Source organism: Hemitrygon akajei, chromosome 1, assembly GCF_048418815.1.
Source record: "Hemitrygon akajei chromosome 1, sHemAka1.3, whole genome shotgun sequence".
NCBI classification, from domain to species: domain Eukaryota; kingdom Metazoa; phylum Chordata; class Chondrichthyes; order Myliobatiformes; family Dasyatidae; genus Hemitrygon; species Hemitrygon akajei.
In genome coordinates, this window is record NC_133124.1 from 205,708,094 (window position 1) to 205,725,345 (window position 17,252).

Sequence of the window (17,252 nt, forward strand, 5' to 3'; positions counted from 1 at the left end):
GTTAACTTTAATATATTCTTAATGCAACACTGTAACTCTGCTGCAAAACAACGTATTTCACGACGTACATCAGTGATAATAAACCTGATTCTAATTCACTGTTGCGACAAAGGACAAAGAACAGTAAGTGGCCGGAGATGGAGGGGTGAAGAATTATGGGAGAATTACAAGGTCAAAGGAGTAGGAAGAGCCTACTCGGTCCAAGCAGCCCATATCCTCCCTTCCAGCCTCATCCTGCTTTTCATCAATCCTTTACTGCATCCACATCCCCCACTCCTCCTGTGGCCACGATTCCCACTCTCCCACTCACTGAATAAAACAGCTGTATTCCATGTCACTTGGCTGTGGTCTTCTGTGCTTTTGAGCTACCCTCTTCCCCACAGTGGGAACGTTCTCTCTGTATCCAGTCTAACCTGTCAAACCCTCCTTCAGGTGACCCCTAAACCATCTTTCCTCTTCGCACCTACCTCATATGTACACCTTCGCATTTGTAGTGTTAAAAGATGCATAGGAGGAGAATTTGGCTATCTGGCCTATCAGGTCTGTTCCACCATTCAATCATGGCTGATTTATTTCCCCCCTCAACACCATTCTCCCGCCATCCCCCGATAATAGGAAAATAATTGGCAGGTGGAATAGTGTCGGGAAGTGTATGGTCATGGACTTTGGTAGAAGAAATAAAAGAATAGACCATTTTCTAAATGGAGAGAAAATTCAAAAATCTGAAGTGCAAAAGGACTTGGGAATCATTGTGCAGGATTCCTGAAAGGTTAATTTGCAGGTTGAACCGGTGTTGAGGAAGGCAAATATGATGCTAGCATTCATTTTAAGAGGTCCAGAATATAAAAGCAAGAAAGTAATGTTGAAGGACAGGTGAGGACTCACTTGGAGTATTGAGAGCAGTTCTGGGCCCCTTATCTAAGCAATGTGCTGACACCGGAGAGGGTTCAAAGGAGGTTCACAGAAATGATTCAGGGACTGAAGGGCTTATCATGTGGAGAGCATGTGATGGCTCTGGGCCTGTGTTCACTGGAATTCAGAAGAATGAGAGGTGACCTCACTGAAACCGATCAAATGGTGAAAGACCTAGATAAGAGTGGATATGGAGAGGATGTTTCCCCATGGTGGGAAACTCTAAAACCAAAGGTCACCGCCTCAGAATAGAAGAGAGCTAAGGGGGAATTTCTTTAGCAGCTGTGCAGGCCAAGTCTTTACGTATATTTAAGGCAGAGGTTGATAGATTCTTGATTAATCAGGACATTAAGGGATACAGGGAGAAGGCAGGAGATTGGGGCTGAGAGGGAAAACTGCATCAGCCATGATGAAATGGTGGAGTAGACTGGATTGGCCAAATGGCCTAATTCTGCTCCTATATCTTACGGTCTTCTAATGCTTAACTCCTTTACCAGTCAAGAACATATCAACTTTTGCCTTAAATACATTCAATGACTTGCCCTGGACAGCTCTCTGTGTCAGCAAATTCCAAAGATTCACTGTGCTTGGGCTGAAGAAATTCCTTCTCACCAGTTCTAAAAGTGTTCCTTTATTCTGGAGTTGTGCCCTTGTCCCTAGACCCTCTTAAAATCCTTGTAGAATTCTCCTGTCTCTCTTGTAATCTTAGTAAGCTTCTGCACTCTCTCCAATGTTCTATGTACTTCATGTATTATGGCAATCGCAACTGCATGCAATACCAAGTGTGCACTAAAAAAGGTTTAGCTTATTTCCCTACGTTTTAACACCATCCCTCTGGAACTAAAAACAAGTGATTGATTTGCTTTTTTTTAAAAAAAGAAAAGCTCATTATCTGGAAATCCAAAGCAATGCACAGAGATTGGTGGACCTACACTCCAAAATCTAAAAATTCAAAGTGAACTTATTATCAAAGTATGCATACTTTATACAACCTTGAGATTTGTTTCCTTACAGACAGCCACAAAACAAAAAAAAAGAATCCATTTAAAACAAAAAAAAGACCATTGAACACCCAATGTGTAGAGAGAGAGGGAAAATAGTACAAATCGTACAAGCAATTAGGCAAGCAACAGCATTCAGAACTCAGCAGGGCAGGCAGCGTCTATTGGAAAAGAGTAAACAGTCAACATCTTGGGCCTAGACCTTTCATCAGCACCTGCCCTGTACTGACGAATGATCTCAGCCTGAAATGTCGACTGTTTACTCTCTGCCACAGATGCTGCCTTCCTTGTTCTGTTGCTCCAACATTTTGTGCGCGCTGCTTGGATTTCCAGCATCTGCAGACCTTCTCGTGTTAGCATTCAGAACTGGAGATCCTCAACGCCGGGCAGTACCGCAACCAATTCAGACGTCCACAGAAGATAAATCAGATGGCTTCAGTACACCACAGAGTCAATCACACCCCCTTTCCTCTCTTTGCTTCTCAACTCTATTTTCTAAGTCGTAAGTGGCCATCTTTCTGTATGAGTGAGCACTGAATTTAGTTGGCCAATTATGGAAGATGGAGGCAGTGAGGAAATGAAAACCATAGAATCTAGAATAAAATGGAGATGCAAGAGACTGTAGATGCTGGAATTTGGAGCAAAATTAAAACTGCTGGAGAAGGCAGCATCCGTAGAGGGCTTTTTATTCCTTTCTGAAGATGCTGCCTGACCTGCTACAATGCTCCAGCTTTTTGTGTGTGTTAGTCCAAAGAGGGAAAGGGACAGTCGCCTTTTTGACCTAATATATCGACTGTCCATTTCCCTCTACAGGTGCTACCTGACCCACTGAGTTTCTACTATAGTTTCTTTTTGTTTTAAAATAAGCTAAGAGTTTTGTGCTGACCTAAATTCTTCAGTTCCTTAGACTGCTGAATTATCCAGTCTGGGATAAAAAACGTGTGATATCTCTCCCTTTGCCACAAGGATGGGGTTGCAGTGACATTAACCAAGGTTTTACTACCAGAATCTCCACCAGTGTCATTTTCACACTTCAGCCTTGGGCTGGCCTTTCCCTCAAGTTAAACCAACAAGGCCGAGCCTTGGCATACACCCGCCAGTACACAGGGATTGATCCAGAGGCAAAGGGCAGCAACGAATGGCTTGGACTAGCTCAGGAATGCCCAGGCCCAGTGGCAACACCAATTCAGCAGTGGGCTGGCTTCTAGGCCTCAGACAGGAGATCAAACTTGTTATCTGGCACGCACAGTCTTTGGCAAAGTGTTCCTCCCTCACATGAAAGAGCACCTGTGCTTCCTACTCCCCTAGTGCTGTTCGATTGAGCAATGGAAAATTTTATCTGACCTTCAGATTTCCTGCAAGATACTGTGCACAATAAATAAGCTCCTGTTCTCTCAGGTCCGTTCCCTCTCCCAGCTCATTGCTGCTTTCACTAATTCTCTGCTTCATCTGGATATTATAAAACTACGGTTCGGCAGCATCTGGACTTTTGCATTCAATTCTGATTGCCCCTTTTCAGGAAGGATGTGGAAGCAACGGGGAGGGTACAGGAGAGAATCAGAATCAGGTTTAATATCACTGACATATTTCGTAAGCTTTGTTGTCTTGCAGCAGCAGTACAATGCTGGACGTAAAAAGCAAATATATATTTAAATAAGTAGCGCAAAAAGCCAATAAAAAAAAATGAGGTAGTGTTTATGGTTGGTTCATTGTCTGTTCAGAAACTTGATGGTGGAAGGGCAAAAGCTGTTTCTAAAACGTTGATGCCCATCGGACTAGTGGACATGTGCCATGGGCTGTAGGGAGAGGTTGGACAAACCCGGGCAGAGGCTGAGGGGAGGCCTAATGGAAATGTATAAGATTATAAGAGGCACAGATAGGGTTGACAGCCAGTATCTTTCTCCCAGGGTGAAAACATTTCAAACTAGAGGCCATTATTTACAGATGGGGAGGGGGTAAAATCAAAGGAGATGTGCAGGGCAAATGTTTATTTACACAGAGAGCGATGGGCACCTGGAAAGCACTGCCACGGTTGGTAGTGGAGGTAAATACAATTGGAGCATTTAAGAGGGTCTTCGACAGGCATATGAACGTGCTGAGAATGGAAGGAAAGGTGGGGAGTGGGGTGTACAGGGAGTGTTCACTATTGATTTAAAAAAATGCCCAGTTACTCCAACAACACTTTCCAATCCTGTGACCTCTAACAGCAAGGGCGACAAGAACGACAGGGACATGAGAACACCACCATCTTAGTCACACAACAGCCTAATTTGCCGTCACTTCAACATTATTATTAGATGCCGGAGATCTCTCCCCACAATGCAGCCATGCCTCCTCTGCTGCCAAATTGAGGCTAAATACCAATTAGTGGAACATCATCTCACCTCCTCCTGCGTAGTCTCACACCCGGCAGCAGGAACACTGAACGCTCTCATTTCTGGTAACTGTTCACCCCATCTTTTTCTTGTTCTTTTCTTTCCCCCCCCCCCCCCCCCCCACAGCACCTTATCTCTTTCCCCAATCCTTCTCTGAGGATCATCACCTTGTCGTGTTGGAGAGGCCTGTGAGTTCCTGAGATCCCGAGAGTCTGAAATTTAGCTATCCATCACTTAGTTCCTGGTAGGGTCACCCATAGCAGTGAGGTCAAGGGGATGGTCCCAAACAAATATCAGTCCAACAAAGACCTCGACAGTGAGGTACCAGAAGACGATGACACATCACAACTGAAGTGAAGGCAGAGGAAGGCTACCTCAATGAAGTCCTCAGTCATCTTGCATTCCATGCCACTGGACCCTAGCACCCTGACGTCCCGGATTAAGTCCCGTACAATTAGTAAGTGGGGAAGAGGACAGGATTGAGGGGTCTGGAAACCCCTTAAGAATATGTGGATCCCAGATCGACCTCGACAGCCACCTGAGGACCCACCAATAGACAACTCAAGAGAACGTCATACTCGACTCGGGTGATCGCATTACAATCCCTTTCCCCTCTCCTATCCTCTCTACCTGCCCATCACCCACACATGCATCCACACGTTTTCCCTCCAACCTCCCTCAATTCCATGCTCCAACTTTCCCTCCTGTCAGACCCCATCACTTTAGCCCTCTGTCGCTTCCACCTTTCATCTCCCAGTTTCTGACATTATTTCCATTCTCCCTCCTCTCCCTCATTTACTTATTATCCCCTCACCTGGATCCACCTATCACGTGCCAGCTCTTGCTCCACCCATTCCATCCCCCTTTTTAACACTGGCCATCTCCCCTTCGATCCTTCAATCCAAATGGAGGGTCTCAGCGCAAACCTGTCCATTTCCCTGCACAGATGCCACCCGACTTCCATTTTGCTTGCTGCAGCAAATGCAGTGCCGTGCAAAATTCGTAGGCGCACACACACAAATAGCTAGAGTACCTAAGACTTTAGCACAGAATTGTATTTGTCAACGTGGTGCAGAGAGCAAGTTTGTAAGTCTGGCGGGTGCAAAGGATGTTGGGAATGATAAGGGCAAAGTGCTGTGGGAGGGGTGTGGGACTGCTGAGAGAGAAGGAGTGCCAGGGCAGGGAAGTGTCACAGATGCAGACTTACCAAGCCCTGAGACAGCAGGCAAAGATATTTGATTCCAATCAATTGGTTTACTGATCATTACAGAATGTCTCTCTGGTACTTCCTGTTCCTTCCCCTTTTCCCAACCATGATTCCTCTTTCCCTGTCCCGTTCCCAGTTTCAGTCCACAATAGAGGCCCTCATCAAAATCAAGTTTATCATCACTCACAGGCAAAGAAATCTGGTTTGTTTTTCTGGCCGCAGTACAGTGCAATACATAAAATTACTACAGTACTGAGCAAAGGTCTTGGCTAAACTAGCTATATATATGTGCCTAAGACTTTTGCAATGCTGTTAATGGTGAACAAGTTGCTGCAGCCTCTGAGATCAAGCTCAGCTCCTTCAGATCACCAAGGGAGACTCACACAGTGTTAAATAGAGTCAGAGTACAAAGATACCCATTGACCCTCTAGGCCACATGGACATGTAGACATCAACTCTTCCAATGACAGTTAAAAGCCAAAAAGAAAGAGGATCTCACTGAAAAACTAAATAACTATCAGGAAAGTTATCTGCTTTCAAAAGAGTTAAGACGCAAGACATAAGAGCAGAATTAGGCCATTCAGCCCATCGAGTCTGCTCTGCCATCCATCATAGCTGAACCCGGAACCCATTCATCCTCAAACACCTGCCTTCTCGCCATATCCTTCGATGCCCTGACCGATCGGGAAACGATCAACTTTCACCTTAAATATACCCACGGACTTGGCCTCCACCGCAGTCTGTGACAGAGCATTCCACAGATTCACTACTCTCTGGCTTTAAAAAAAATTCCTCCTTACCTCTGTTCTAAAAGGGTCTCCCCTCAATTTTGAGGCTGTGCCCTCTAGTTCTGGATATCTCCACAATAAGAAACATTCTCTCCACATCCACCCTATCTAGTCCTTTCAACATTCAGTAGGTTTTAATTAAATCCCCCGGCATTCTTAGAAGGCAGCTTAAAGTAGGGCAACAAGCAATTACTTGGAGGAACTCAGTGGGTTTAGCAGCATCTGTGGGTGGGCGAGGGAAGGAGTTATTTATATTTTGGGCCAAACCCTACCTGAAAACAATCAAGAAGTCCTCACCCTCACAGATGCTGTTCGACTCACCGAGTTCCTCCAGCAGGTTGTGTGTTACTCCAGATCCAAGCCTGTCCAGACTCCATTTTAAAATGGGGATTCAGATTACAAAACAAGGCCCAGTTTTATAGCAGAACCCCAGCTCCGTGGTCTGAATTTGAAGCTTTTGAGCACCTCCTCCACACCTCTGATTCACCCTTCACTGACCTTCCACCACAATCCCTTTTCCCTCCTGCAGTTCCCATCTTCTGCCCATTGAACTCCACTGCCCCTCAGCCCCAAATTCAGGGTGACCTTGTGGTAGTGGATTTATCAGATTCCAGACCTCCCCCACCACCTCAGCTAGAGGGATTAGCACCTTACTCCACAATTCACAGTTGAAATCCTTCAAGCAATAATATGATTTTAATCCTTCTCATTTGGAAGTGGCCGTCAAACAAATTAAGGGCCTTTTCCACTCTGCAGAGCCCTTGGGTAGAATCGAAGAGTCATACAGCACAGAAATAGACTTTTTGACACAATTTGTCAATACTGACCAGGCTAGTCCCATTCACCTTCGTATGGCCCATGTCCCTCAAAATCATTTTTAACTTTTTAAATTAAGATTCAACGTGGAATAGGCCCTTTGAGGCACACTGCATAGGCACCCCCCCCCCCCAATTTAATCCTAACCTAATCACAGAACGATTTACAAAGACTAATTAATCTACCAACCAGTACGTCTTTGGACTGTGGGAGGAAACCAGAGCACCCCGAGGTAGAGAGAACATACAAACTCCTTACAAGCATATAACCATATAACAATTACAGCACAAAAACGGGCCATCTTGGCCCTTCTAGTCCGTGCTGAACACTTACTCTCACCTATTCCCACCGATCTGCCCTCAGCCCGTAACCCTCCATTCCTTTCCTGTCCAGAAACCTATCCAATTTTACTTCAGCAGTGGTGGGGATTGAACCCAGGCCTAGTACTACAAAGTACTGTGCTGAGCGCTATACTACAATGCCACCCCTTCCTTCCATCCATGTCCCTGTCTAAACGTGCAACTGCTTCCTCTGACAATTTGTCACACAGACCTACTTTTCTCATGCAAAAAGCTTGCCCCTCAGATCCCCTTTAAATCTTTCCAGTCACCCTAAACCCAGGAGCTCTAGTTGTAGTCTCCCCCACCTCCGGGGTAAAAAAAAGGGACTGAGCATCCAGCTAATCTACAGTACTGTGCGAGAGTCTTGGGCACATGATACAGCCAGGGCACCCAAGACTTTTGCACAGTATTGTAGTATCGCACTGCACTGCTGCCACACACACACACACAAAAAAACAAATTTCATGACATCTGTGAGTGAAGATAAACCTGATTCTGATACGGGTCTCTATTGTGGACAGAATGGGATGGGGCAGGGGGAGGGGAATCGTGGTTGACAAAAAAAGGGGAAAGAAGAGAGGAGGGACCAGGAAGAGCCAGGCAGACATTCTGTATTGATAAATAAACCAACTGCTTGGAATTAAATGACCTTGCCTGCTGTCTCAGCATCAGGTGTATCTGCACCTGCGTCTCCCCAGCCTCCGGTACTCCTTCTCTGTCACCTCTCCCACATCCCTCCCATGGCGTTCCACCCTCATCATTCCCAACATCCTCTGGAACCTACTGAATGTTGAAAGGCCTCAATAGAGTGGATGTGGAGATGTTTCCTGTAGAGGGGGAGCCTATGACCAAAGATCAAATCCTCAGAATAGACGGGCGCCCTTTTAGAATGGAAATAAGGAGGAATGTCTTTAGCCAGAGAGTGGTGAATCTGTGGAATTCACTGCCACAGGTGGCTGTGGAGGCCATGTCATTGAGTATAGTTAAGGTAGAGGTTGATTAATTCTTGATTGGTCAGGACATAAAGGGATGAAGGAGAATGGGGCTGAGAGGGAAAATTAATCAGCCATAATGAAATGGTGGAACAGACTCAATAGGCCAAATGGCCTAATTCTGCTCCTATATCTTATGGTCTTATGCTCTTTGCTCCCACCAGATTTACAAACTCCTTCTCAGTTCCACTCTGACAAATGCAGTACTGTGCAAAAGTCTTAGGCACCCTAGCTTTATACAGGTGCCTAACACTTTTGCAAAGTACTGTATATCCCTCATGATTGATAAAGGTCTATAAGGTCACCCTCTGCCTCCTTCACGCCAAGAAACAAAGTCCTAATCCATCCTTATAACTCAAAGCCTCCAGCCCCAGTAACATGGCCTGCTGGCAATTACTTTGATCTCCCAATGCTTGCAACAGTAAGGTTCACTGCATCTTGCTGACTCAGACACTGACTGTGACCAGGCCATTAGCGAGCCTCTGGCTAATTGCTCAGGGAGACGAGAGATGTGCTCTCCTTTGCTAAGCCATGCAAACAACGGAGAAAGAGCAAAGGTAAACCACACAGAGCCAATGTCGGCCACGTCTGTGGGACGTGGGCATGTCAGGCCAGGTGTAGCCCGCAGACATAGTCCCCTCCCACAGACAAAGTCAGCAAGCTTTCTGTTAATGAGAAACACCAATGACTTGTGGGGACAAAGCACAATGTTACAGTGAGCCAGTGCAAACAAGGAAGGCCTAAATTGACATAAGCACAAGAGAGTCTGGAAATGCAGAGTAGTACACACAAAATGCTGGAGAAACTCAATAGTTTAGGCAGCCACTTACAGAAAGGAATAAGCTGATGGCATCTCAGGCTGAGACCCTTCATCGGGCCTGGAAAGGAAGGGTGAAGAAGTCGAAATAAGAAGGTGGAGGGAGGGGGAGTACAAGCAAGGTGTTAGGTGAAACCAGGTGAGAGGGAAGGTAGTTGGGTGGGGGAGGGGATGAAGTGAGAAGCTGCGAGGTGATAGGTGGAAAAGGTGAAGGGCTGAAAAAGAAGGAATCTGATTGGAGAGGTGAGTGGACCATGGGGAAAAGGGAAGGGACGAGGGGAGCCAGAACAGGCCTACATTAACATTTACCCTTTCAAAACACCTTACAATCAGTGAATCATAAATATATTTATTTCCCCTCAATAAGTGCTGTCCGACTTGCAGAAATCCTCCAGCATTTTGGGTGTGTTACCACCAGTGAAATCAGTCATTGCTGCAAGGTCAGGTTTGTGCCAACAGATTTGTGCACAGCAGACCCCCACGGAACTGTGATAACTGCTTGATAAAGCATTTTTTTTTATTAAACAGGCTATTGCAGGCACAGGTGAATTCTGTTCTTAAAGATATTCCCTTTGGACCTTTAACATGCACCTGAAAGGGAGGACAGACCTTGGGTTTAATAGACAGTGCAGCACTCCCTCAGTACTGCCTGGGGTGTTACACCTGTAATAATACAGGCAAGGGAGCATAGTTGTTTGTACAACAATGCTTTACAGTACAGGCCGCTACCTGTAAGTATGTTCTCTTCGTGACTGCGTGGGTTTCACCCGGGGGCTTCTGTATCCTCCCTCAGTCCAAAGGCTTACTGGTTGGGAGGTTAATCGATCATTGTAAATCGTCCTGTGATTAGGCTGGGATTAAACTGGGAGATGCTGCCCAGCGTGCCTCGAAAGGCCAGAGTCGCCTATTCTGTGCTTGTACCTCAATTTTTAAAAAAAAAAATCAAGTCTTGAACCCACTTTCCATATTTCATACAACCATTTGGCCCAATGTTGACTCACAAAACATTCAACTTTGCACTAATTTGCCCTGTAAAAACCCACACACACAAAACAGTTGTGTAATTAATTTCACTGGGGGGGGGGGGGGAGGTACAACTTCCAGGGGCAAAATAACCTGTCTAGACTGTTTTTTGGGACATGGGGGGGGGGAGGGGGAACTGGAGCACACAGCGGAAACACGCACATTTACAAGAAGGAGGCAGAAACTCCACACACACACTTCGCTAGATGTCAGGATCAAACCTGGATCACCGGGCCCCCATCCTCCTAACTCGGAGACGACATAGTCTGGACCACTGAGCTCCAGTTAGCAGAGTGAGTCACAGAGATGAGTGCAGGTAATCCCCCCTCAGTAAGGGAGGAGTCAACAGTAGCAAAATACTTCCAGCCCACACACATTGTGACAATCCCAACAGAAAAATATAAAGGTTTTACCTGCTGTTGAGGCAGCCAATTGCTGTTGCTATCTGTGCACACTGGGTTGTCATCCATCCAGGATTTGGAAGTCAGTCCAGGTTGACTCCTGTTCAACTTTGGAGGCACCATGAGGTGACTGGAATAGGACCTCTTGGAAGAGCAGGATGCGATCGAGTTCGAGACTCCCATTACTCCGACCGATCTCCTCAGGCTCCTGCTGCAGGGAACACTGAGGGAGTCCCAGCCACTTCCTCCTCCTCCTCCTCGGGTCTGCTGCTGGTGTCCTCCCCAGCTGAAAGCCCTGAAGTTTTGCTGCTGTCCGCTGAAGCCATTCCTTTGGGGGAAGGAGGCCGGGGGAGGATGCTGGCTGAGGGACGACTGCCTGTGCTGCTGCAAAAGCCCCATCTGGTGCGCCGAGGGGAACGTCCCGCCGAAGAGGGGGCCCAGGTGGACCATCTTGGGCAGCAGCATGGCGGTGGGCAGTACCCTCTGCTGGAGGAGGCTTTCCTCGCCCCCCTGGCTGGTGGGCCAGCCTAGGTTGCTGTGAGGTGAGCTGGTCCCTCCATGATCCTGTAGCACCAAGTTGCCAGGTGCAGGGTGGCCGTCCAGCTGGGCACTCTCACTCCCACAGCTGACCTCTGCACTCTTAAAAGACTCCAGATCCGTCTCCAGATATGGGCTGCAGGCTGATAATCTCTTCGTGTCATTCTGTAACATGGCTGGATTCGCAGAGCCGGGGGGGAAGGGGAGGGGAATTTTGTTGTTTTTTTTAAAAAAGTAAAAGGAGAGGGGGGGTGGGTGGTGGAGGGGAGGGGGGAGTTGCAATTAAGAATTTAAAAGGGGAAAGGGGCTGTTAGGGACGGGCAAGAAGGAGATGCAAGTCCAGCGCAGCGCTACCCCGGCGATCCTTGCCCAGAGAGCAACCCCGATTGTGTAACAGCGCTAATCGCGTCAGTTTCAGCCAACGCCACAACTAACACACGAAACATGAAACTAACCGAACCGGAGCAGCTTTTCAGTGCGGTGCCGTGTATATGTATGTGTGAGTGTGTCTATGTACTTTCTCTCTTGCCCGCCTCCCGTTCCTCATCGATCGCATCAAAATGGAACAACCAAGATCACAAGATGCTGTTTAATGACCTACTCATCGCCTCTTTACTCCGGAACTGAAGCTCTTACACTCCGAAGCATTCTGGTTACTTTTAACATTTTTTTTTCCCCTCTCCCTCGCCTCTGATGTAAATCCTGCACCTGACCTGCGCCCGGCGTCGGGAATTTGACCGGTAGTTCAGGGCAGGCGTCTTTTTTTTAAAAAAAATAATAATAATAATAAATTTGTCGTTTTCACTTCGCCCCTCTCAGAATGTTTGCGATTTTGTTTTCGTTTTAACCGCACCCTGCCCCCCACGTCACATAGCTCAGAGTCATAGTCATGGAGTCGCAGGGAGAGAGAGGCAGCGCCGCAGCGTGTTCTTCGGCCCACCACGGCCCTGCTGACCCTCAAGCGCCTTGTTTATCTACCTAGATGATCTATTGATTGATTGAAATACAGCGCGACGCAGCCCATCAATCCCCGACTTAACTCTAGCCTAATTACGAGACAATTTACAATGACCGATTGACCAATATGTCTTTGGACTGCGAGAAGAAACCGGTGTACCCCGGAGGAAACCCACGCGGTCACGGGGAGAATGTACAAACTCCTTACAGGCTGGGGCGGGAATTGAACCCGGGCTGCTGGTGCTGTAAAGCGGTGTGCTAACCACTGTTCCCACGCTGCCCTTAAACATTAATCCTATGTTGATTATATTTGTATTCTCCACATATTTCCATGGGCTTTGTACCACCCGCCCCGCATTGCAGGCAATTTACAGAAGCCGTTTATAGTGGGCAATTAACTACACTGCACCGTGCTGCCAGAGTACTTCCTGATGCAGGGTTTCATCCTGAAACTTCCAACGGTCTCTCTCCCACTCCCTCAGATGCTGCTCGGACCGCTGAGTTCCTCCAGCAGTTTGTTTGTTGCTCGGGATTCCTGCCGTCTCTGGGTGTCTCCGCAGACACTGCAGGTGTGGGGAAACTTGAGGCTGCTGAGATAACTCCGCAGGTCAGGCGGCATCTGAGAGGGGAGAACCAGTCCGTGAATCACCTGATTCACCTCGATTAATCCTCGTTGTGGAGAGTGGCCTGTTTTCAGGTAATCGGTCACACAATGACAAAAGGGAGGGGAAAAAGCAACGAAGCCTTCGATACGATGATGGCTGATCTTTGCTGATCACAACGGCTCCCCAATAACCCCCAGTACCCAGATCATTCAAATCTATCTCTGCCTTAAATTTCCAATGACTTGGCCTCCACGGACCTCTGGGGCGGAGAATTCCAGAGCTTCTCTGGCCTCTGAGAAAAGTGTGTCCTGAAGGAGTGTGGTGCCTCCTTGTAAAATAGGCCAGAGCATTGTCCTTTGGACAGCAGGTGACACAAGGCTACGTCGACTCCAGGACAGGCAATAAGCCTCTTGTCTGAATGAGGACAAGTATTTGCTTGATTTTAAGGCGCTATGTTGCAGTTCACCACAGCTCCTAGAAGATGGGTTAGCAATGAGATGTGTCCATTTTTACAGTATCCCTTTTATAGTTTGCGATGCAAGTGGATATGTTGTGAGGTGCTTTCATGGTCTTGCCCTTTGCAGACATGAAGAGAGTGAGGTATGAGATTGAGAGGGATAATAAATCAGCCATGATGGAATGGCGGAGCAGACTCAATGGGCCGAATGGCCTAATTCTGCTGCTACATCTCCATGGGTGCATAGACCCTTGGGACATTGATGAGCACAGGACAGAGTTCATCTACCATGAGGGCTGCCACATGAAAGCAGCAAACATCATCAAGGACCCCCACCATCCAGGCCCTGTTCTCTTCTCGCTGGTAACATCGGGAAGGAGGGACAGGAGCCTTAGGTCCCACACCACTAGGTTCAGCAGCAGTTATTACTCGTCAAACACCAGGCTCCAGAATTAGTGTGAATAGCCTCAACTCAGAACTGATTCCACAACCTATGGACTCACTTTCAAGGACTCTATAAACCCATGTTTTCGGTATTATTTATTTTGTATTTGCAGAGTTTGTCATCTTTGGCACGTTGGTTGTTTATCAGTCTTCACGTGTCTTTTTTTTTGACTCTTCTGTATTTCTTTATTCTGCTGTGAATGCCCGCAAAAAATGAAACTAAAGGTAGTATATGATGGCATACATGTACGCTAGTTATAAATTTACTTCGAACTTTGAAAACTCTCATGGTTAAAGGCTGAACCCAGCAGGTACAGCGACTGGCTGATCTACTGGTGTGGGCTTCAGCTGAGATTAGAGTAGGCAGGGCAGTGACGACCCCTCCTCAATCCCCAACACCCTCACCCTCCATTGAGTAACTCACTGCCCACCATGATTGGGGATTTGAGAAGCAGATCTTGAAGTGACCTGACAGCAAAGACAACTGCACACAAGCAGGAAAAAGCACATTCAGGACGAGGGGCATTCTCACGCTGATTAAGCCTCAGCAACCTGTAGGTCATGAGGTCCATGCTGATTACTGACGTTCAGTGTCCGTGTTTCTCCTTCATGTTTTGGCAGAACTCACTGGACTGAGCAGCAATAGTGGGGAGAAAGGAATTGCTGATGTTTTAATTTAGGGTTTTGACCCAAAATGCTGACAATCCTTTCCCTCCGCAGATGCTGATCGGCCTGTTGAGTTCCTCCAGTAGATTGTTCCTCCGGATTCCAGCATCTGCAGTCTCTTGTGACTTTGTATTTTCAGGTGTTCTGGCCTCCTTGAACTCTTGGCCATATTCTCAGCAACCCCACCACCACCGATCGAGTTATCGGCTCCCTCCCATTGTTCCTCATTCTCCTAGCTTGCTGACCTTTCTTTCCTTATGGCAATTAACTATCAGACTCTACAACTCATGTTCTGAGTATTACTTATCTGCTAATTTATTTTTTATATGCACAGTTTGTCTCCTTTAGCACATTGGCCATCAGTCTTTGTTTATGTGTAGTTTTTCCCATTGATTGTATGGTATACTTCTGTTTTCCTGTGAAAGCCTGCAAGAAAATAAATCTGAAGGTAGCTATGGCTCATATGTGCTTTGAAAATACATTTACTTTGACATCTTCCAACTGATCCTGAAGTAGCTGCACCCCCATGGGGTCAGAAAGCTGAGGGTTCAAGACTTGAGCACAAAAGATAGGGTTGGCAATGGTCAGAGGTGCCAATGTCAGGCTGAAATCAGGGATCACTGTGCTGTACTGGCGGATGCAGTATTCCTGTTCCTCGGGGAATGCCAGCAAAAATCTCTCCTGCTGCCTTCAAGCGTCTTCAATTGACAATTAAACAATTTTTTGGAAGTTTGCTGTGCACTAAGTGGCAGCTGTGCTTCCCGCATGCTGACATTTAAAAAGGACTTTACAGACTATGAAGTAATTAATTGTAAAAATGCCAGTCGTCCGCTTCAAGTGGCCAGCTGGGTACCAACGCACGTTATTGTTGACTGATTGAATGATGGGAAAACACTCCCCTTTCCTCAGCAGGGATTGCATGCTATTAATATAAATTATCAAGCGCCAATCAATCAATAATAACCGGCCAACAAAGTGGCTACCACATAATCCCTGCACTGCTTTCTGGGAGTTGTAGTTCTTGTAGTTCAACATAGGGGAAGTGATAGAAGCATGCTCCAAACTACAGCTCCCAGCAGCCACTTTGTGACACCAAAGTTGCCGGGCAGTTCCTGATATTGGCTTTACGTAATGACTTGACAAAATCATTTCCAGCTCACGCCTTCCTAGATACGGTGTCTTTTAAAGGGCCAATGTAAATATGAATGCCAACTTCACACGGCAAACAATGATTGAGGCAAAAGTAATATCGACTGGAGAATCTGGAATGATCATACTTCTGCATCATGACGGAGATCTGGGAGGTGATATGGCCAATATAGAGAGGAGAAGGGGAGCGGGGGTGGAGTTGGACACTGACAGGTCAATGATTGATGGAGGCAAAGAGAACATAAAGCAGTACAGCGCAAGCACAGGCCCTTCGGTCCACAATGCTGTGCTAACCCTTTAACTTACTCTAAAATCAATGTAACTCTTCTCTCCTATGTAGCTTTCCACTTTCTATTATCAATGTGCCTATCTAAGAATTTCTTAATGTCCCCAATGTCTGAGGGGGCAGAGGAGGAAAGGGAGAAAAACAAAACATGGAGTAAGGTGAGGGGTGAAGAGGTAAGTGTGAAGATTGGAAACGGCTGGAGGAGGGAGACATTAGTCGAGGTCTATTAGAGTACTGCTCCTTACTAATGCCTCACAGATCTACTGATGGCTGCCCTGCCCGCTTGTGCAAGCCACTCTCCATATTACTACAGCGATCACCTCCCCACTCCCCACTTCAAAAAGTGAGCCAAAGTCATTATGCATGTGATATAGAGACACAGGGTACTGCAGGTGCTGAAAATCAGGAGCACCACACAGAAAAAGCTGGAAGAACTCTGCAGACCAAGGCAGCACCCATGGGCGGAAGTGGACAGACAACATATTGAAGGATCTCAGCCCGAAATGTCAACTACCCATTTCCCTCATGCCTGACCCGCTGAGTTCCTCCAGCGCATTGTGTGTTGCCGCAAAGATGACATAGTCTTGCTCCTTTTAAGTTAGCAGTGAAGAAACATGGCTCAAATGCAGAATTTGCATTCTGAAGTTTTCTACACCATCAATCATCTCTCTTGAATTGTGGACTTTATTTGCTTCTATCATGGGCTATATCTTCTCAATCTGGAGGTCAATATAAGTCCAAATTCTTCTTGTAACTTTACAAGAAGAAATAACATTGCAACTGTAGTCACTGAGTATATTCTCTTGTTCACCAGACTAGATTTTCTGGAAAGGCAGGTTGCCCTCTGGGGGTGGGGGGGGGGGGGTGGTAGGTGGAATTAAGCAGACTTTAGTTTGTTGGTGCATTGAACACTAGGATGCTGCTGGGATGGAGTGTGTCAGTTACAAAGAGAGGCCAACTCAACTGAATTTGTTCTCCACAGAGCAGAGGAGTTTAAGCCGGGCCTGACAGAAGCCTGCAAGTGATGAAGGGCCTAGACTGTAGGGAAATTTTCTCCACAGCGGGACTGTCTAAAATCAGAGGGCAAAGGTTTAAGATGAGGAATAGGCCATTTTGAGGAAGAATTTTTCACCCAGAGGGAGTTGGAATCTGGAAAACACAGCCCTAGTGGGAGGGAGATATTGTCACAACATTTATAAGGAACAGAAGTTTTATAAAGAAAACTCAGCTTTTGAACATAGAACATAAATCTATACAGCCACAACAGCAGGCCCTTTGGCCTATCATGTATGTGCTGACCATGATGCTAAATCAACTTAATCCCACCTGCCTGCACATGGTCATATTCCTCTATTCCCTGCCTATTCATGTGCCTGTTCTGAAGAAGGGTCTCGGCCCAAAACAGCGATTGTTTATTCATTTCTACAGATGCTACCTGACCTGCTGAGTTCATCCAGCATTTTGTGTGTGTTAGCTGT

At 46.6% G+C, this 17,252-nt stretch overlaps 1 protein-coding gene across 2 annotated transcripts in view; it reads right to left on the minus strand.

The window, feature by feature from the left end:
• LOC140734759 (cytoplasmic polyadenylation element-binding protein 2-like) overlaps window positions 1–11,937 on the minus strand; it is a 71,120-nt gene extending 59,183 nt beyond the window's left edge. The window contains exon 1 of one of the 2 annotated variants that reach the window (XM_073059220.1): window positions 10,686–11,937. In XM_073059220.1, the coding sequence (XP_072915321.1) occupies window positions 10,686–11,384 (699 nt within the window). In that variant the 5' untranslated portion in view covers window positions 11,385–11,937. The remainder of the gene's footprint in view (window positions 1–10,685) is intronic. The other variant, XM_073059210.1, reaches the window with a different exon arrangement.
• Between the last annotated feature and the right edge of the window lie 5,315 nt (window positions 11,938–17,252).